The sequence below is a fragment of the Pseudoliparis swirei genome, chromosome 7 (assembly GCF_029220125.1).
Source record: "Pseudoliparis swirei isolate HS2019 ecotype Mariana Trench chromosome 7, NWPU_hadal_v1, whole genome shotgun sequence".
Classification (NCBI taxonomy): Eukaryota; Metazoa; Chordata; class Actinopteri; order Perciformes; family Liparidae; genus Pseudoliparis; species Pseudoliparis swirei.
In genome coordinates this window covers 29,403,110-29,425,496 of record NC_079394.1, presented here as the reverse complement: position 1 = coordinate 29,425,496, position 22,387 = coordinate 29,403,110, and the positions used below count along the sequence as shown (strand labels likewise).

The 22,387-nt window shown below is 41.4% G+C and overlaps 1 protein-coding gene across 1 annotated transcript in view; it reads right to left on the bottom strand.

Annotated features, from left to right (window-relative positions):
* Positions 1–13,815: 13,815 nt before the first annotated feature.
* The window catches only part of LOC130196333 (ribonuclease inhibitor-like), a 180,099-nt gene continuing 171,527 nt past the window's right edge, over positions 13,816–22,387 (bottom strand). The window contains exons 6-9 of the mRNA XM_056418356.1: positions 20,274–20,447; positions 19,468–19,641; positions 15,716–15,889; positions 13,816–15,089 (exon numbers count right to left, since the gene is read on the bottom strand). Of these exons, the coding sequence (XP_056274331.1) occupies positions 15,080–15,089; positions 15,716–15,889; positions 19,468–19,641; positions 20,274–20,447 (532 nt within the window). The 3' untranslated portion in view covers positions 13,816–15,079. The remainder of the gene's footprint in view (positions 15,090–15,715; positions 15,890–19,467; positions 19,642–20,273; positions 20,448–22,387) is intronic.

Here is a 22,387-nt window from a genome sequence, read left to right as displayed (position 1 = left end):
GCTTCCTCCGCTGTTGGACTTGTTTTTATGTTCTGTTTTAATTTTGTTTCGATCTGCTTTTATCTTTTATTCTGTATTATTGTATTGTAAGGTGACCTTGGGTGACTTGAAAGTCGTCTCCAAATGAAATGTGATATTATTATCATTAATGGTTGCGAGGGCTGCGTCAGCATTGGTGGTGACGGGATCAGTGTGGATGTGTTGGCGGTGAAGTTTGGCCAAGAAATTGCGAGGTGAAATGTCTCTGGTACAGAGGCAGCTTGAAATGGGGTGGGATACGACCTGGTGAAGATGGCTGCGATACGACCTGGTGGGGATGGCTGGGATACGACCTGGTGGGGATGGCTGGGATACGACCTGGAGAGGATGGCTGGGTTTCTCCGCCCTGATGCGTCGTGACGTCATCGCAGCTGCGACTGACGCGGCGGAGGGATACCCGGAAGTGCTCCGCTGGAGATCGAGAGTTGGCTTTGCCGGTCCGTAAACACATTGGAAAAGTTTTGTTTTTTCCTTAGACTGATGATTTTGGGTTCGATGGTTGCGGTCTTCGGTTGGGGGACTGTGCGCCACAGAGAGCAGGGGTTCCAAACTTTTAGACCACGCACCTTCTACATCCCGACCGGGTTCACGCACCCCAATCCCCACACCTTAAAAAAACGCAACAGAATGCAAGAGTTGTTGACGGGGGTGCTAGTGAGTGTGCTCTGTGCGCGCATCACGGCTGGGCGTTACGCGCGCCGGCATCGAGCCGAGAAGAGTTGTTGATGGGGGGGGGAGCGATGCGCGTTATGGGAGCGGCGGCGCTGGGCTTAGCCCAGAAGAGTGAAGCAGCGAAATTTGTAGACATAGAAACACTCTCAGACAGCAGCTTGCTGTTACGTGCGCCTGCTGCCAGTCTGACTCCGCTGCTTTGGGTGAATGACGTCACGTGCGACCTGGAGGTGTTAACCACTTGTGTGCCAAATCTTTTTATTTTATTTTATTTTATTAACATTCGGGGCTAATTAAAAAACATCCGGGGCTTTAGCCCCGGGTTTTTTAGCCTAGGGACGCCACTAGTTAAGACCGAAATGACACTTGAGAGCCCTGAGAATGTTTAATATTAATTATTACACCATTAGACCACCATTACATTTTTCCTCTCGCGCACCCCCTAGAGACAGCTCGCGCACCCAGGTGCGCGCACCCTTTTGGGAATCCCTGGCGTAGAGGGATTTGTAGACGCCGATGGAATGGTGAGATGAGGTGGTGAGGGGCGTGGCGGGCGCTGACGTCGGGAGCTCCGGCGGGATGAATTGTGGCGCGGGGATCGTGGATGGCCGAAGCAGCCGATGATGCTGGCGACGAAGCGTGGTAAGTGAAGGAGGAGACTACGTGGCTTCAGAACGCGGCTGCTCGTCCGTGTCGGGTTGAGGAGGACCGTTTGTTTCAGGCCAGTAGTTTAGGATTGTGCTAGTCCGATGCGCGACGTGTCTCTACCTGTGGAAGGAAGAGTTGCATGCAGGGTATTATGGTTATCATTACGTACATTTTTGGGGGATGAGGGAGGGGAGGGGAAGGCGGAAGGAAGCATGTGATGGGGACCCGGAAGTGCCGTGGTGTTCCGCCGGCGGTCCGTCAGGCGTTGATATAGTCTGGTTTTCCTGTCAGGTTTGATACATGGAATGTTGCGCTGGGCGAGTGCGTCTTTCGACTTACGTACTGTCCACCCGGGGGGTGGGAAGTAAAGCGCTCGGCGGAGCGTCGGCGTGGAGGTCGATCACGGCCCGCGTTCGAGGTTGGAAGAGCGCCGTATGTCGGCGCTGAGACGAAGCCTCTTCTAGCGAAAGAGAAAAGGGGTCGAGGGGAAGGGATGTGGGGGTGAGGGATGTAGGAATGGGGTCGAGGGGGACGGGAAGACGGTCGAGGGGTAAGAGGTAAGGGAGGTATAGGGGTTAGATGGCAGAAGGTCGGCGGGGTGAGACGGCGGGTTGCCGGTGTCCCGCCAGTGTCCCGGTAGCTGGTGGGAATGTCGGCGCTGAGACGAAGCCTCTTCGAGCGAAAGAGAGAAAAGGAAAAGGTGTCGAGGGGGACGGGATGACGGTCGTGGTGTAAGAAGTCAGGGAGGTAGAGGGGTTAGATGGGCGAGAGAGAGAGGGAGAAGGTCGGCGGGTTACCGGTGTCCCGGTAGCTGGTGGGAATGTCGCCGCTGAGACGAAGAGGGAGTGAACAGGTGTGACGTGCTTAAGTACCGTCGGCTCGAATGATTGGCTCAATGAGGGGCGTGGTCTCCCCTCCTGAACTATGTTCTGTAAAACCTCATTTTCTCTCCAGATTACGTTTGTATTTGACGTATTACAAATACGTCTCTGATCAACGTATCTTTGCCGTTTGTTATCTCTCTTTTCTACAATTCTGTTTATGAATTGGAAAAAGCGTCCTCTAGTCTTATTTATTATTATTTTATATGTTTCGCCTGCGTATTCTGACAGCAATAAGCGTTGTAACGGATCATATGAATTGGCGTGAAGACTTACTGCTGGTGACTCTCCTTTATTTTCTTTCTTTAGGTGACAATACATTAATTAAAACTCGTACACTATCACCACCTTAACAGAGTTAGTCCCATACAGGTCAAATCAACTATTAAACTTGTTATAAAATGCGCATCTGTCCGTAATCTACACCATAAAGTTCGCATTTTAACCTAAAACAAAGTGCGCTTCCTTTTAACCTTTCAAAATAAATGTCAGATTTATCTGTTAAGCGGAAGTAGTATAAAACGTCTGTATTTATTCAAACAATACAATATAAAAGGCATACATACATCAAAATCAATAAGGAATATGCTGAACAGTCAAACAACTCAAAACAATAAACCCTTCATGGCGTTATTTACAGGTGTGTTTACTTCTCATCAAACAAAAGAGCAGGTACCTGGAAAATCAGGAAATAATTTGGGAATTGTGAATAAAACATGATTTACCCTACAACTTCCACTGATATGCATGCAAAGTAATGCATCGCTTCACACACACACACACACACACTGACAGAAACACAGACACTCGCATACGTACACACACGCACACAGGCAGAGACACACACATACTCACACACACACTCGCATACGCACACAGAGAATGACACACTCTCACACATACATACAGACACATACTCATACGCACACACCTTACACGCACACACAGGATGACAGACACACACACAGACAAACAATCTCACACACAGACAGACACTCACACAAACACTCTCATACGCACACTCTTACACACAGACACACACTCACACTCTCTCATACGCACACACACACACAGAATGACAGATGCACACACAGACACACTCTCACACTCTCTCATACGCACACTTACACACGCACACACAGAATGACACACACACACACACACACATACACAGACACACACAGGCAGAGACACACACTCACACATGCACACACACGCATACTCTGCAGACTGACCCTTGACCTCCCAATTGTCTCTCAGATAATAACCCTACTGCTTTATATTTAATATATTATATTTACCTAACTGTAAGACTTTGAGGTCGTGGGGGGAATCCCCTCCAAAAGATTCACAAGAGAAAATTGTCACCGTGCCAATAACCCTTATACAATCCTTAAAACCAGTCTTTTAGTACATTTTTCATCCTTTCAATCAACTTAAAGATCTGGATTCTTCAATCTGAAAAGAAGGTTTTGGAGGGGATTCCCCTCATGACCTCAAAGTAATATATCAAGGTAGATATAATATATTTAATATAAAGCAGTAGGGTTATATTTGAGAGACAATTGGGAGGTCAAGGGTCAGTCTGCAGAGTATGCGTGTGTGTGCATGTGTATTTGTGTGTCTGCCTGTGTGTGTATGTATGTGAGTGTCTGTATGTGTGTGTCTGTGTGTGAGAGTGTGTCTGTGTGTGTGCGTGTGTAAGAGTGTGTGCGTATGAGAGTGTGTGTCTGTGTGTGTGTCTCTGCCTGTGTGTGTGTGTGTACGTATGTGAGTGTCTGTGTTTCTGTCAGTGTGTGTGTGTGTGTGTGTGTGTGTGTGTGAAGCGATGCATTACTTTGCATGCATATCAGTGGAAGTTGAAGGGTAAATCATATTTTATTAACAATTCCCAAATTATTTCCCTGATTTTTCCAGGTACCTGCTCTTTTTGTTTGATGAGAAGTAAACACACCTGTAAATAACGCCATGAAGGGTTTATTGTTTTGAGTTGTTTGACTGTTTAGCATTTTCCTTATTGATTTTGATGTATCTATGCCTTTTATATTGTATGAATAAATATAGACGTTTTATACTACTTCCGCTTAACAGATAAATCTGACATTTATTTTGAAAGGTTAAAAGGAAGCGCACTTTGTTTTAGGTTAAAATGCGAACTTTATGGTGTAGATTACGGACAGATGCGCATTGTATAAAAAGTTGAATAGTTGATTTGACCCGTATGGGACTAACTCTGTTAAGGTGGTGATAGTTTACGAGTTTTAATTAATGTATTGTCACCTAAAGAAAGAAAATAAAGGAGAGTCACTAGCAGTAAGTCTTCATGCCAATTCATATGATCCGTTACAACGCTTATTGCTGTCAGAATACGCAGGCGAAACATATAAAATAATAATAAATAAGACTAGAGGACGCTTTTTCCAATTCATAACAGAATTGTAGAAAAGAGAGAGAACAAACGGCAAAGATACATTGATTAGAGACGTATTTGTAATACGTCAAATACAAACGTAATCTGGAGAGAAATATGTTTCAGTCAAACGTAACTGCAAATTGAATTTTAGGTCTGGGGGAACGTAATTTTTGTGATAAAGGGTTGCATTTAGGACAGTAACTTCATCTTCAAACCCTGTACTTTTGGAGACAGCTTAATCCCATCCAGTTCAAGAAGAAGTTTTTGAAAAACTTCAAATGTGTAGCGCAATGCTGGTGGGTAAGCAAGGTTCATGGCGTAAATATGCCCCATCAACAACATGCAAGCTTTGGCAGTGCTGCCGCATCCCGCCAACATCTCCTTGCCTTCAAGGAGGATCGATACGTCAACGGGATCTTCTCCATCGGTGCCACGGACAACCATGATCTTCACGATGTGTTGAGATGCATCACTGCGGCTGTCCACCTGTATATAACATACAATAAGAATTTAGACAATGGTATCAACATATTAATTAACTAACAGCTAATTAAACATTACACAAACTTTGATACAATAAAGTGAATACATAAATTTAAAAAACTTACCAGGCAGTCTTCAAATAACGCCTCCTCTTTCTCACCAAGGTACAGGATAAGGCTGCGGATAATAGTTTCTCGTTTCATGTCAATGCTTTGGTTCTGTGAATAGATAAATATGTTGTCAATACTGAACCCCTTGTTCATGCAAAATGAACTGCATACATCTGCAGAAACAGTGAAAGCAAGACTCATTTGTGGAAGCATGGAGTGTGGAGGAACATAGAAGCAACAGAGTAGGAGTTGGTGTCTATGCATAAAGCAGGGTACAGCGTGAACAAGCATCACTTTGAACAAACACACCTGACTCAGTCCGTCCAACAATGGCCTCAGCTTGGTCCCAACGACACCACCCTTGGCTTTCATCAAGTTGATAAGTTTGGGTGTGTAATAGTCAAGCTTGTACATGAACGTCTGCTCGAGGGGAATTGTCGTTATTCTTCTGAATTCTGCCTTGATCTGAATGGACAAAAGTCAACAACAGGAACTGAGCCTAATGCTACAATACAAGTTAGCACTGTAATAATGATGAACAAAAATAAAGAATCGGTTTGGCTTGTCATTTAGAACACATATACATGAATAAACTTCTGTTAGGAGCAGCAGTCCTAAATGGGGATGTTGTTGGGTGTTGTTTTAACAGTTATTCCCTTACCTCAGCTTCAGAGAACAAAGCAGGCCATCTCTGTTCGAAGTCATCAGCCGCAGGACTTCCGGTCACGGTCTCCAGCCTCCGCATGGAGAATGTCATGGCCATTTTATCTTGAGTCACCTTGGTGTTGTTCTTCTTCTGTACCTTATGAATCAGCGCTTGTCTCACCGCCTCCAGACTGTCACTAGTTTCTCCAATTGGATGTGGAGGGAGGAAGTTCACCTCGGCTCTCTTTGGTCTCTTGCAGTTTTTTGCAGGATTTCTCTCACCTAGAGATTTCCTTTTCAAGGAGTTGATCTCAAGCTCAGGACAAGGTACTTCTTGCCTTCTCATTTTAGAACGGTAATTGGCCATCTTATATTTAAGACGCTGCTGCCAACCATACAAAGCTGAAGATAAGGTTCCAGGCTCCCTTAGGCATGGGTGCTTTTTTATCAGGGCTTCCACAACATCCAGTATTTGAAGGCCGGTAGGATAGGCGGTGTAGTGGAATATTTCTTCAGCAAGCTTCTCAAGTATGTTGGAGTTGAGGCTTGCATTCTGAAGAAGTGAGCCAGCTCTTTCATGAAGCGTATTTCCTTCTTGAAGCTGCATTTCAACATTATATGAAAATCTGGGAACCACAAAATCAGTTGGCCATGGATTTGATCGATATTCTGGGGGCTGTTCGAAGATAATGGTGTCAGTTGAACTGAGTGAGCTACTCTCATCTTGGAAAGACCGATCCAGTGACCCTGAAGAGGAGTAAGTAGCAACCTCATCAACGGGAGACAGTGTGAGAGTAATAGGTTCCACTCTAACAAGCTTGACTGTGCATTTGTCCTCAAGCACATCAGTTGATGTGAGAGTGAACAACTGGTTATCAAAATCTTTGTCCATATACATCACAGTAAAAATCCCGTTGAGTTGAAATTCTTGCTGTGCAGCTGCCAAAAGTCCATCAACAGTGCTAGGGATTCCATCTGGTAGGATAAGCTTGTGAACTTGAGTCTCATCAAGAATAACTCGAAGTTGAATGGGGCCAGACATTGTTACAGTCGCGGGAAAACTGTTAAGAAAGGAAAGAGACAATCTGATCAAACAAGAGCAAATCAAAATCATATATTTTATGAACAGATGCCAGAACCCCTAATCTAATTCCCAGGAGCAGGATGAAGGCAAAGGAAAGTCTAAGGAGTTCAAAACTCCCACAACAACTGAACATGTTCTGAATTGTACATATAACTTCATTGTCAGACAAAGTGTGCCATGTGAAGATGTTCAAATGTTAAATAAATACACAGATAAATCCTCAGAAGTTTCATACAACAATATGGCATATGGTGGTTATACTTTACCTAGTTTGACAAGCAAATGTGGTGTTTCAGAGACACCATTCGATTTCCTTCCACTGCATATGTAGCCAGTGGGTAGGGGTCAATGAGTTGTGACTGCTCAATCACTTTGCTGGTATGCATGTACTCCAACTTGTAACATCTCAAATGTTCACAGTACCATGCACTTTGCAACTTCACTACAAATACCAAGCTGTCACGAACTATGATGATCTGTTGTATTTCTACAAAATCAGGCAACCCACCAGTGGACCCAAAGACCAACATCATACCAACACTGTAGCTGGTTCCCTGAAAGTCTGCTTTTTTTGTCAAATGGACAACTGTCTCTTCAGGAAACTTCTGTGACAGAAATTCTTGTAGTTTCTCATTTACAACCTCCAGTGAAACTCTTGAAATCTTTGAAACAGAAACATCAGGGCTTTTTACTTTTGAATCATGAAGATGGTATGCAATCATGGATTGATGTTTTGTTGCCATAGTCTTCAAGATGTTCCTGAAACAGTTAGTTTGCCTCACTATCTTCTTGAAGAAACTATGCTTAGCTTCAAACCTCATTGTCCATAAGAACACAAGTGGACCAAATGCTTTAATGAGCTGTGGATAATGCTCAACAAAATGGTGTTTTGGAATGAATTTCTTTTGTGGAAAGACAATCCTAAATCTGTGTCTATGCTCAGCAATGAGGCTATCAAGAAAACCAATGGTTTCATCTGTGTGGGCAGGGGACATAGCCAACTCAACAACATATTTGAGTGTCATTAGAAGTTGCCAAGCATGTTCCTCTTCTGGCACTTTTGAGCCAATCATAAGTGGAAACAGTCTAAGCAAGCACCAGTTTTCATGTGCATTGCCACCTATGGTTTTACGTGAGGCAAAGTTTGGTGGTACGCCTTGGGGACAATTAGTCCTGTCTTTACATTTGTATGGGAAATATTTGATGATGTTGTTTAGCTGTTCAAGAGAAAAATATTTTTTCTTGATGAAAGTATCCAAGCACAATGCTAATTCCACAGGTACTATGCCCTCGAGTAAGTCATGTAGAACATCCGGTGGGTAACCTGTTGTTACATGAAAGTGACTTAATCTTTGAGAAATTGCACAGTGTCTTTTAACTCCATGGCTATGGGTGTTGCTAGCCAATGCAGTTTCAATGTCCAACTGGTGTTGCTCTGCTGTTCTAACGGGAAAGGATCCTGTTCTGACTTCAATTTCCTGAAACTGTGCACGCTCTCCAACACAGAATCTACAAATGTATGACGCACTGAAACTTTCAACAAACCCTGCAACTGAGTGGGCACCAAGATTATCAGCAATGACAGAAAATACAGTACCCTTTATGATTTTTCCAAAATACGGCACAAAAAGACCATCGTCTTCAAAGCTTTTCAAGTCCCTTAATAATGGCTCTAGCACTTGAGAATAGCCAAATTGCTTAATGTCATTTGCCTTGCACAAAACTGCTAAATAAATTGATGGTAATGTGGATCTTAATACAGGTGGAATATCAGCTAACACCCAGTACACACCTGTTACTTTGTGCTTTTTCCGAGAGGTTCCCAAAGGATTACAAATTTCAAAATCATCACAGTAGAGAAGAATCGAAAGTTTCAACTCCTCTTCAGATAGAAATTTGTTTTCCTTAAAGTGGGAACCGTCACGAAAGCTAGTATACTGACGTGAAGAACCGCAGTGGCTTGTACTCTTCAACAACTTCTCCTGAATGTCCGTTTTTCAAAATTTGTGACAAGGATTGCAAAAATGGTATATATTGGAATGTTTTTCCCTCTTTCGCATCAAGAATATACTCTATGTAAAACTTACATGTAAACTCTTAGTAATACTATTAACATGCAAACTCTTAGTAATACTATTAACATGCAAACTCTTAGTAATACTATTAACATGCAAACTCTTAGTAACACTTACATGCAAACTCTTAGTAATACTAACATGCAAACTCTTAGTAATACTAACATGCAAACTCTGAGTAATACTAATATGCAAACTCTTAGTAACACTTACATGCAAACTCTTAGTAATACTTACATGCAAACTCTTAGTCAGGGGTGTCCAAACTTTTTGCAACTGGGGCCAATTGTGATAAAGTAAAGATGCCCGGGGGCCAATAGTTCCTTTAGACATTTTTTAAACCACAAAAGTTACATGAAAATACACTGTTTATAAAACAAGTTATTTTTACTGTCACAATTACTTTTATTTTTTAAATGACAATGTAACCACATATAATATAACCAAGTCTGCCTTTCATTCAGTCAGATAACAATGAAAAAGCTGTATATAGAATACCTTACATTTCTATGAGTTACATAACGTTGCAATTAACCTGTTTTGCACTGAATACCTTTTCAAGATAATATCAATAAAGTGCAACCTGTGAAAAATGAAACAAAATAAGATCAAATATTTGGGCATAAAGAGTTTCCTGAGTGTGAGTGACACTGCATATCTTTTCAAAATAACAATAACGTGCAACCTTTGAAAAACAAAACAAGTGCAGATATGTCTGAGTCATTACGTTTTTCTATGTGTGATAAAATGGGATTTCCACTACCTCTTTTAAAACGGGGTTGCAGGCTTGATACGGCCACTCTCCATAAAGCTCAATGTTGAGCTCTTGTTTTGAAGGGCAACAGCTGGAACGCTGAGAGGTAACACCTGGCAAGTCTCCAATAATCTCGTCTGTCGCGCAGCGTAACCAGTTAACGTCGTAACGTACACATTTACACGAAAGTAGGGGACAGGCATTTCGCTCTTTATTTATTAATGACTTAGTTTCATGTCCGTGTAGTTTGTAATATGTGAAGTTCTCAAACAAGGTCTTGAAATAAAAGAATCTGCATTTCCCCTCGCGCCCCACCTCGTCTCTGCTCTTGAACCCGGAGCAGAGAGCTACTATGAAACGACGTGTCTTCACCACCGTGGGAACGCAGAGGTGTCGGTTTGCTGTTCCCGCGACATATTGGACGCTCTCTGCCGGCTGGTTGGAGCGCGCTCACCTGTCTGTGCGCACCTGTCTGTGCGCATAGCGGAGAACTCTCCGGGATACCGAGAGCCAGGAGAAGTGTGAACGCCACCACGTAGAGACAGAAATGACATGCCGCTGTGTAGATACGATCAATAATATACGACCGTTTAGTTGAATAAAACAACCTGACATTACTTATGTTGTAATCTGGCGCTATAGAGAACATTTCAGTGGGCTGGATCCTCACCCTGTTCTCATGGTATGGGAAACACTAGTAATTCCCACCGCTCCTGAAAGCGGACCCTCTGTCAACTTTTCTCCTTTTTTTTGCCGTCGCCATGGCAAATAGGTTTCGAGAAGGGTTCACGCCACGGATGCAGAGCCAGATACATTAGAAAGGAGGAATTACGTCTTTCAAGTTTTTATGATTTATTTATTCTGACATCTGGCGGGCCACAAATAACACATTATATGACCGATGTCGCGGGCCGTATGAAATCTGACCGCGGGCCGGACTTTGGACACCCCTGCTCTTAGTAATACTAACATGCAAACTCTTAGTCATACTTACATGCAAACTCTTAGTAATACTAACATGCAAACTCTTAGTAATACTAACATGCAAACTCTTAGTAATACTAACATGCAAACTCTTAGTAATACTAACATGCAAACTCTTAATAATACTATTAACATGCAAACTCTTAGTAATACTTACATGCAAACTCTTAGTAATACTAACATGCAAACTCTTAGTAATACTAACCTAGTAATTACATGCAAACTCTTAGTAATATTAACATGCAAACTCTTAGTAATACTAACATGCAAACTCTTAGTAATACTTACATGCAAACTCTTAGTAATACTAACATGCAAACTCTTAGTAATACTAACATGCAAACTCTTAGTAATACTAACATGCAAACTCTTAGTAATACTAACATGCAAACTCTTAGTAATACTATTAACATGCAAACTCTTAGTAATACTTACATGCAAACTCTTAGTAATACTAACATGCAAACTCTTAGTAATACTATTAACATGCAAACTCTTAGTAATACTAACATGCAAACTCTTAGTAATATTAACATGCAAACTCTTAGTAATGCTAACATGCAAACTCTTAGTAATACTAACATGCAAACTCTTAGTAATACTTACATGCAAACTCTTGGTAATACTATTAACATGCAAACTCTTAGTAATACTTACATGCAAACTCTTTGTAATACTAAGATGCAAACTCTTCGTAATACTAACATGCAAACTCTTAATAATACTAACTTGCAAACTCTTAGTAATACTAACATGCAAATTCTTAGTAATACTAACATGCAAACTCTTAGTAATACTAACATGCAAACTCTTAGTAATACTAACATGAAAACTCTTAGTAATACTAACATGCAAACTCTTAGTAATATTAACATGCAAACTCTTAGTAATACTAACATGCAAACTCTTAGTAATACTTACATGCAAACTCTTAGTAATACTAACATGCAAACTCTTAGTAATATTAACATGCAAACTCTTAGTAATATTAACATGCAAACTCTTAGTAATACTAACATGCAAACTCTTAGTAATACTTACATGCAAACTCTTAGTAATACTAACATGCAAACTCTTAGTAATACTAACATGAAAACTCTTAGTAATATTAACATGCAAACTCTTAGTAATACTAACATGCAAACTCTTAGTAATACTAACATGCAAACTCTTAATAATACTATGAACATGCAAACTCTTAGTAATACTTACATGCAAACTCTTAGTAATACTTACATGCAAACTCTAAGTAATACTAACATGCAAACTCTTAGTAATATTAACATGCAAACTCTTAGTAATATTAACATGCAAACTCTTAGTAATACTAACATGCAAACTCTTAGTAATACTTACATGCAAACTCTTAGTAATATTAACATGCAAACTCTTAGTAATACTAACATGCAAACTCTTAGTAATACTAACATGCAAACTCTTAGTAATACTAACATGCAAACTCTTAGTAATACTAACATGCAAACTCTTAGTAATACTTACATGCAAACTCTTAGTAATACTTACATGCAAACTCTTAGTAATACTAACATGCAAACTCTTAGTAATACTTACATGCAAACTCTTAGTAATACTAACATGCAAACTCTTAGTAATACTTACATGCAAACTCTTAGTAATACTAACATGCAAACTCTGAGTAATACTTACATGCAAACTCTTAGTAATACTAACATGCAAACTCTTAGTAATACTAACATGCAAACTCTTAGTCATACTTACATGCAAACTCTTAGTAATAGTAACATGCAAACTCTTAGTCATACTTACATGCAAACTCTTAGTACTAGTACCATGCAAATTCTGAGTAATACTAACATGCAAACTCTTAGTAATACTAACATGCAAACTCTTAGTAATACTTACATGCAAACTCTTGGTAATACTATTAACATGCAAACTCTTAGTAATACTTACATGCAAACTCTTAATAATACTAACTTGCAAACTCTTAGTAATACTAACATGCAAACTCTTAGTAATACTTACATGCAAACTCTTAGTAATACTAACATGCAAACTCTTAGTAATACTATTAACATGCAAACTCTTAGTAATACTAACATGCAAACTCTTAGTAATACTATTAACATGCAAACTCTTAGTAATACTAACATGCAAACTCTTAGTAATACTTACATGCAAACTCTTAGTAATACTAACATGCAAACTCTTAGTAATACTAACATGCAAACTTAGTAATACTTACATGCAAACTCTTAGTAATACTAACATGCAAACTCTTAGTAATACTTACATGCAAACTCTTAGTAATACTTACATGCAAACTCTTAGTAATACTAACATGCAAACTCTTCGTAATACTAACATGCAAACTCTTAGTAATACTAACATGCAAACTCTGAGTAATACTGACATGCAAACTCTTAGTAATACTAACATGCAAACTCTTAGTAATACTTACATGCAAACTCTTTGTAATACTAAGATGCAAACTCTTCGTAATACTAACATGCACACTCTTAATAATACTAACATGCAAACTCTTAGTAATACTAACATGCAAACTCTTAGTAATACTAACATGCAAACTCTTAGTAATACTAACATGCAAACTCTGAGTAATACTAACATGCAAACTCTTAGTAATACTAACATGCAAACTCTTAATACTTACATGCAAACTCTTAGTAATGCTAACATGCAAACTCTTAGTAATACTAACATGCAAACTCTTAGTAATACTAACATGCAAACTCTTAGTAATACTAACATGCAAACTCTTAGTAATACTAACATGCAAACTCTTAGTAATACTAACATGCAAACTCTTAGTAATACTAACATGCAAACTCTTAGTCATACTAACATGCAAACTCTTAGTAATACTAACATGCAAACTCTTAGTAATACTAACATGCAAACCTCGAAAGGGGAAGACGTCAAACGCGTTTGCGAAGAAGTCCCCATTCTTACATTTATCTAGCTGCTGAAGTGTCGGCTCAGCTAAAAAGTTGTGCAAATGAAAGTTTTTAGAGCAGTATCTGCATATTTTTAAGAGTTTATTATCACGTGACATTTTATAACTAAACTTGTTCAAAACATCCATTGATTTCAAATGAAATGAAACTACAGTGTGACACCTGTTTGTCTGACCTGGTCTCGGCAGGTCAAAGGTCACACAGCTGTTCACTGACGGGATCTCACAACATCACTGAGTTTCTCATACATCCTTTTCCTTTCCTTTCCTTTCTTCTCCTGCACTCTTTGTTCCTCTTCCCTCTGTCGGCGTGGATGAAGTCTGTGGGTGTTACTCTGGTGAAGAGAGAGTACCCTCCTCCTCCTCCTCCTCGGCTTGTTCATGACGTTTGCATTGACTTGTGTTACTTTGGTTTAGCGGGTTGGTTTTTATTTCTCTCCTTCTCAAAGCCACACACCTTTTATTTGTTCTTCTTTAAATACAGTCGAGGTCACAAAGAGACGCCAAAGATATCAAATATGTCGAGCTAGATTTTTGGGGAATTCATTTAATTTCAGATTTTATTAGTTTAATCAAGAACAATCCAATAATGTAATATATCAATTATAATTCTTACAAATAAGTAGTAGTACATTTTCATTAGAATTTCGAATTATTTATTTAAAAAGTGTTTATTTGACTCTTTTTAAATTGTTCTCATAATTACTAAAAGATTATATTATAATGAGCTTTGTAAATTAATATTTGATTATTATTTCTACAGAAAAAGAAAACATACAGTATGTGAATGTCTGTGTTGGATCATAAAGTTGACAATTCACCGACTTCCGGAAATGACCTTTCAAAATAAAATGCACACTGTGGAGCGGCACACAAAAGAATGTGTAACGATTAGTACACGTGTTGTTGTGTCTTGGACATCCAAGCAAAACAAACCAGAGGACTTCAAATGATGTCACATGACGGCGGTTTTCTTCTTCAAGATGTTTGACTTCTAGCGTCACAAGGAGCTGGGAGACATCTTTGAGGACACAAACTGGACTGAGCCGGTTCTGAAGACGCCCACTAACTCTCCTGACATAAGAGCGGGAGTTTGAGCTGAAGCAGCAGTCAACAAATAGGAACCCCAACAAAAAGAATCAGGAGAGTTTAAAAGGTCCTCGGGCCTAAAGAAGAGATCATCTGTTATATGAGAGCCAATGTCTGTAGACGGGAGAGGTGTCACACTTTGGTCTTGAAGGTGTTCTGCTGTGTGTAGACTACATCTAATCCAGGGGGGGGGGGGGCACTGCCCGTCTCCAGATGCTCTCTGGATCATCAGCACTCAGCTGATCACTTCCATCTGGGGAGAGAAGAAGACAACAGAAGAGATGGATCAGTGTCTCCAGAGACTCCCTCCATCAGCTGCCAGTGAAGCAGCACATCAGTAGAAGAGAAACAGGCGGGGTCATCTAGGCTGAGTCTTTGCTGAGGGCCCTGAACGCATCATGACTGCAGAACCAGAGAGGTGTTCACTGCCCGCTGTGAAGATGGACTCTGCTGCAGTAAAGCAGCCCACGTGTGTCCTGCTACATCCAGAGAATACATTCTCCACATGATGTCTTGAAGTTTGGTTTCCAGGATATCTGGAACTTCCTCAACATGAACAAAGCAGCACTAGTGGATGTTTCAGCCGTGACTGATGATCGGCTCCATGGAGGAAACGACTGAGCAGTGAAACACCAGCTACAGTTGTTGTGACTAAATGTAATGCTGGTTCTCTGAAGTGAGAGCCAGTGGTGTGCCGGCTTCAGTCAGACTGATCTCAGAGCTCCAACCAAGACCAGCAGGAGTTTGATAGTTTGATGAATGAGGACCACTGTCTCTAAACATCTCGTGATGCCGTCAGCTGTGATCCAGCTTCACTTCCTGTAGACGTCAACAACAACAACAACAACAACAACACATATACTCAAACCCTCTCCTGACCTCAGAGTCTCCAGTCTACAATGTGGACTCTCCAGAAAACCAGTCAGCAGCTTCACTCCTGAATCCTGCAGCTGGTTGTAACTCAGATCCAGTTCTCTGAGACTGGAGGGGTTTGACTTCAGAGCTGATCCCAGAGAAGAACAGCCTTCCTCTCTGATCCCACAGAATGACAGACTGTAAACACACAAAACAACACACAGAGTTTATTATATCAATACACAATGAATCATTATTGACATCATGAACACGAGTGGCTTTGGTTTCATCTTCTTCTGTAAACAGACATTTAGTTAAAATCACGTCATTGAAAGAAGAAGAAAAGATGACATAAACAATCTGTTCATCATCCAATCAGATGAGTTCATGTTTGAATGTGAACTCCACAAGGTTTCCTGCAGCTGGTAGCAGACGTGTAGAAGCAGCTTACGGCCGGAGGATTCATGACTTCAGAGAGAAGATGAACCTGATCACAAGGATCACAACAAGTTTCATTTCAACACTTATTTCATTTAAATGGATACATGTTTGGTTCTTTATGTGTGAATAAATAACTCTTTTTATGAGGAACATTGACTCACTCAAGTATAGTATATATATAATATTTATAAAGTATGGTACATATAGTATACTCATCAATACTCTATGTGTCTCTCTGAGCAACATTCTGTAGGTAAAGGACAGGGGGCCCCTGACTCTGTGGCCCTCTGACCCTTTGACCTCTGAGAACCTTTGGCCCCCTGGCACTTTGGCCCCTGACCCTGTGGCCCCTGACCCTGTGGCCCCTGACCTTGTGGCCCCTGTGGCCCCTGGCTCTGTCCCATAGGCCTGTTCAGTAATCCATCAGCAGCATGAAGCCAGACAAGTGTCATGATTGTATATCAGGAATAATTAAAATCCTTGAGGTCCAGTTAGAGAGAGTTTCCTCACTAAAGGTCAGAACATCAATGTCAGATATGCGCTCTATGATTTTGTGCCATATGCATTGAAGTAGCCAACAGTTGTATTAACGTGTGTATGTAGTAAACAACTGACTGTCAAGTTAAATGAAGAAAACTAAACTGAATAACATCTACAAAATATGGATTATAGATTTCCAACTGAACTGGATTAATTATGAATAATAAATAATAAATACATTATCTTCTCTTATTTAAAGTGAAATAAAGGTCGGATTTAAAACAGAAAGCTTTTTAAAAATGTGACTTTAAATTAAAGGACTTAATTTTACAATAAAATATTTAACTGATTTGTCCTGCAGCTTTAAATTCAGTTTCTTCAGGCGTCAAGCGATGTCAATCAAAAGAGCCAAGATATCATATTCTTGTTCTCTGAAAGGAGAAATGTGTGTGCAGGGACTCCATCTGGTTATGAAACCATTTGTTTCAGCTCATTTCTTTTTATTTATTATTATTTTATTTTTTTTAAATTTATTTAACCAGGAAATGCCTCATTGAGATTAAAAATCTCCTTTACAAGAGTGTCCTGGCCAAGACAGCAGCAGCAGCACGTCACACAAAGTTCCATACAATACAACATAAAACAGTGACAGACAATATATAAAACGAAAAACAAAATCACAGCATGAATAAAACCAAAACTAAGACTCAAGTCAACACAACCCAGCTCACACAGGAGCACATACCTCCGTCATATAAAACATCTACAGCGAGATGAATTTCCCTCCAATATTTTTAATCTATTTTTAAAAACACCTAAGGAGACCGGTTCCCGGAGACCCAGGTCTGTCTGCAGCAAATTCCAAGCCGCAGGGAGCAGCAAACTTAAAACCTCTTTCCCATTTCCAAGCGGACGTGAGGGACCGGAGAGCAAGAGGAGGCCTTGAGCAGAGGTCACAGAGGCGAAGATGGTAGCTTCCAGGGTTTTTCAGCTGAATTACCCTCCAAAGATACGATGGAAGTGCGTGGAGAATAGCTTTATAAATAAGGACATGCCAATGATTTTGTCTCGGATGGACAGAGGAGTCCAACCAACCCTCGCATACAGGGAGCAATGGTGAGTCAGAGCCTTAAGATGAGTGATGAACCTCAATGCTCCATGGAGACAGTATCTAAGGTGGAGACATTGAGAAGATGCATGCATATATAAGACATCACCATAATCAATCACAGGCATAAAAGTAGCAGCAACAAGTCTCTTTTTAGCATTAAAGAAGAGCAAGACTTATTTCGGAAATAGAAACCCAGCCTCACTTTCAACTTCTTCACAAGTTGCTGAATATGAGGTTTAAAAGAGAGAGAATCATCAATCAAGAATCCCAGGTATTTATATGATGATACAGACTCAATCACTTTGCCCTGAAATGAAATCATAGCTGGAAGGTTTAATGGCTTTGTTTTGAGTTTGTAAACATCATCAACTTCGTTTATCAGGATTCAACAATAATTTCAACTCATTAAAGAGTGTTGCACAGTATCGAAGGCTGTTTGTAAGTGTAAGAGAGCCTGATGCTGTGTAGGAGCAAACAGTAAATGACAGTATCGTCTGCATAAAAGTGTAAATTGGCATTTGGCACATTTTGACCGATACTGTTAATATAAATTGTGAATAAAAGTGGTCCTAGGACTGAACCCTGTGGTACACCTTTTATTATATCAAGAGAACTCGAGGTGATGCCTTCAGCCTGTACACACTGTGATCGGTTTGATAAATAATTTTCAAACCAACAGACAGTATGTTTTGACAGTCCAATAGTAAGAAGTCTCTGCTTCATTACTGCATGATCGACAGTGTCGAAAACCTTGGACAAATCAATAAAAAGGGCTGCACAGTGTTGTTTATTGTCCAAAGATTCAATAAAATCATTTACTACCTTTAACGCTGCTGTGGTTGGACTATGTTTTTTTTCTAAAACCTGATTGATAGACAGATAAAATATTGTTTATGATTAAAAACTCCTTAAGTTGCTCACTCACAAGGGATTCTAGTGTCTTAGCTAAAACAGACAGTTTGGAGATAGGCCTGTAATTATTTAAAAGTGTGGGGTCTCCTCCTTTTAACAGGGGGAGAACAAAGGCAGACTTCCATAGAAGGGGAATTTCGTTTGAAAGTAAGGAAAGATTAGAAATATATGTTAAAGGGGGTGCAATAAAATCAGCAGCTAACTTTAAAAAATGTGGTTCTAGGTTATCCGGACCTGCCGGTTTTCTTGTGTCTAAAAGTTTAAGGGCTTTGTGCACTTCAGTAACAGTAACAGGCTTAAAACTGAAAGACTCACCAACAGTTTCCTGGCGACCCAAACAAGCAGAGGATTTCTCATGTGGATGGTTTAGAGTGTCAAACAGGGAACCAGAGGCAATGAAGTGCTCATTAAAACAATCCAGCATTATGGCTTTGTCAGAGATGTCATTAGAGTCCTTGACAATGCAAGTGGGAAGCTCAATACCATTTCTACTTCCAGATAAAGATTTTATTGTCCTCCAAAACAGTCTTGGATTGTTGAGGTTGTTTGACGTTTCACTTAAAAAATGCTCAGCTTTAGCTTTTTTAATTGCAACTGTACAAGCATTGCGCAGTTGCCTAAAAAGCAGCCAATCTGACTCCAGACCAGAACCCCTTGCCTTGGCCCAAGCCACATTCCGCTCATGTAGTATCTTGGATAAATCTGAACTGAACCATGGAGTATCACGGCCTTTTATCCTGCACTTTTTGAAACATCAGTGATCATCAGTTAATTCATGTTACATTAAGATCATATTGGGCTCTTATCTTTATTTATAATTCAGTGAACCCACCTCAGAGTCTCCAGTCTACAATGTGGACTCTCCAGAAAACCAGTCAGCAGCTTCACTCCTGAATCCTGCAGCTGGTTTGCACTCAGATCCAGTTTTCTCAGACTGGAGGGGTTTGACTTCAGAGCTGATCCCAGAGAAGAACAGCCTTCCTCTGTGATCCCACAGCGTGACAGACTGTAAACACACAAAACAACACACAGAGTTTATTATATCAACACACAATGAATCATTATTGACATCATGAACACGAGTGGCTTTCACTTTGGTTTCATCTTCTTCTGTAAACAGACATTTAGTTAAAATCACGTCATTGAAAGAAGAAGAAAAGATGACAAAAACAATCTGTTCATCATCCAATCAGATTAGTTCATGTTTTTATGTGAACTCCACTTCACAAGGTTTCCTGCAGCTGGTAGCAGACCTGACCCTTTGGTCCCTGACCCTGTGGCCCCTGACCATTTGGCTTCTGACCCTTTGGGTCTCTGACCATTTGGCCTCTGAACCTTTGGCCCCTGACCCTTTGGCCCTTAACCCTTTGGGCCCTGAGCCTATGGCCTCTGACACTGGACCCTGACCCTGTGGCCCCTGGCTCTGTCCCATAGGCCTGTTCAGTAATCCATCAGCAGCATGAGGCCAGACAAGTTGTCCATGTCGTGCTTGTAGAGGACGACATGCAACGAGGCAGCTGATGTGAAGTGGAACATGTCACCAGGAAATGAAACACTTGATGGATCAATACGTAGATCCATCAAACAGTTATTGATTAAACATGAAGGTGCTACACTAGCAGCAGACAGTGAACCCACCTCAGAGTCTCCAGGCTACAACGTGGACTCTCCAGAAAACCAGTCAGCAGCTTCACTCCTGAATCCTGCAGCTGGTTTCCACTCAGATGCAGTTCTCTGAGACTGGAGGGGTTTGACTTCAGAGCTGATCCCAGAGAAGAACAGCCTTCCTCTGTGATCCCACAGCTGAACAGTCTGTAAACACACAAAACAACACACAGAGTTTATTATATCAATACACAATGAATCATTATTGACATCATGAACACGAGTGGCTTTCACTTTGGTTTCATCTTCTTCTGTAAACAGACATTTAGTTAAAATCACGTCAGTGAAAGAAGAAAAAAAGATGACAGAAACAATCTGTTCATCATCCAATCTGTTATGTAGGACAAGGTGTAAATATCCCTTTCTGCATACTCGAGACTCTGTGGGCTGCAGGTCGAATGATTGATGGCATCCTCTGGGTTATCAAGTGGGCGCCCTCCTTCTTCAATGTTTCGCTGATTGACCCACGACATCTCCAGAGGGTTCAGCAGTGAGATCCGGCGTCCCGGGCTCACTCCCTAGATGTCATCACTCATCCGACAGCCCAGGTGGAGTCCTTCCTCTTAATCCACAGCCACTGACTTCCCTTCAGCAGCCCTGGAAAGGTCTTTGACTTCTTGCCTGTGGGCCTTCCCCGCACTCCCATCTCTCGAAGCTTGGATGTCGAGGGTGGCTACAAATCCTCTGCAGCCTACTTCAACTGGGCAGACCTTTTTCCAGCCTCGTTGATGTGCGTCTGCTGCAAGGTCCATACCTCATCTTCTTGCTTTCGTAGGCCTCCTCCACCGCACTCTCCCAGGGCACCGTGAGCTCGATGATATAAACTTGCTTGAGTGAGGCCGACCAAAGCACAAGGTCTGGTCGAATTTGTTAATACTATTTCTGCTGGAGCTTGGCCTAGGTCTGCCAGCATCTCCCAGTCCGTGCCCCACTTAGCTTGTCCAGTTTCTGTTCTTGAAGTGGTGAGAGTGGCCTGGCCCCGCCCTCCCGGACAAATGTTGTTGCCGGCCTACGAATGGTGGAGGAAGGGCATTGGCGCTCATCCGTCGACTCTCAGCACTGCCGCAAAGACATTGTAGCACCTGGTTGCCGCCAGGTGTACGGCCTTAGTGAGGCGGTCTTGCAACCCACCAGGATGTGCTTTAGTGTAGCTGGAGTCGGGCAGAGGGCATGGGGTCTTCTCCGTACCACTGGCTAAGATTCTTGGGAGGCGGCAGTACATCATAAAAGCGGCCCTGATGGTGAAGCTAGCCTTAAATGCCTCCATCCCACAGCTCCTGCCAGGAGATTTTCCTCTTCTCCACTCCATCCCAATTCATCCACTGCCCCTGCCTTGCCTGTGACACAGCTTTTGCACCTTGCTGCCTCCTCTTGCTGGCGTGCCTCCTGGACCACCAGCTTGTCTCTGGAGCAGATTAGCCTTGTTCCAGGCAGGTGTACTGGCCGGCTCCCAAGACCACTCCTTCCGTGCAGCACTCGGCCCACGATGTCCCTGTGAGTGCTGCCTTTGCCTGCTTGGTTAGGATGGGTGCAGTTTGGGCTACAAATGGATCACTCGAATCCAATAGCATCATTTCCAGTCTAACTTTGGCACATTTATACTCCTCTGCTAGACTGGAAATGGGCAGTTTGAATGTGAACTCCACTTCAAAAGGTTTCCTGCAGCTGGTAGCAGACGTGTAGAAGCAGCTTACGGCCGGAGGATTCATGACTGATCATGATTGATGATCAGTTAATTCATGTTACATTAAGATCATATTGGGCTCTTATCTTTATTTATAATTCAGTGAACCCACCTCAGAGTCTCCAGTCTACAGTGTGGACTCTCCAGTCCTGCAGAGAGGAGCTTCACTCCTGAGTCCTGCAGCCTGTTGTGACTCAGGTCCAGGTCTTTCAGACTGGAGGACTGGGAGCTGAGGACTGAGGACAGAGCTCCACAGCTTCTCTTTGAGAGTTTACAGCCACTCAGCCTAAGGGAGGAACAGAGATTAATACAAACAACATGTTCAATCAAAGTAAAACCTCAATCCATTTAGTAATGTTAACGTATCCATACCGAGCTTTGTTGGAGGCTTGGACCACCCCCG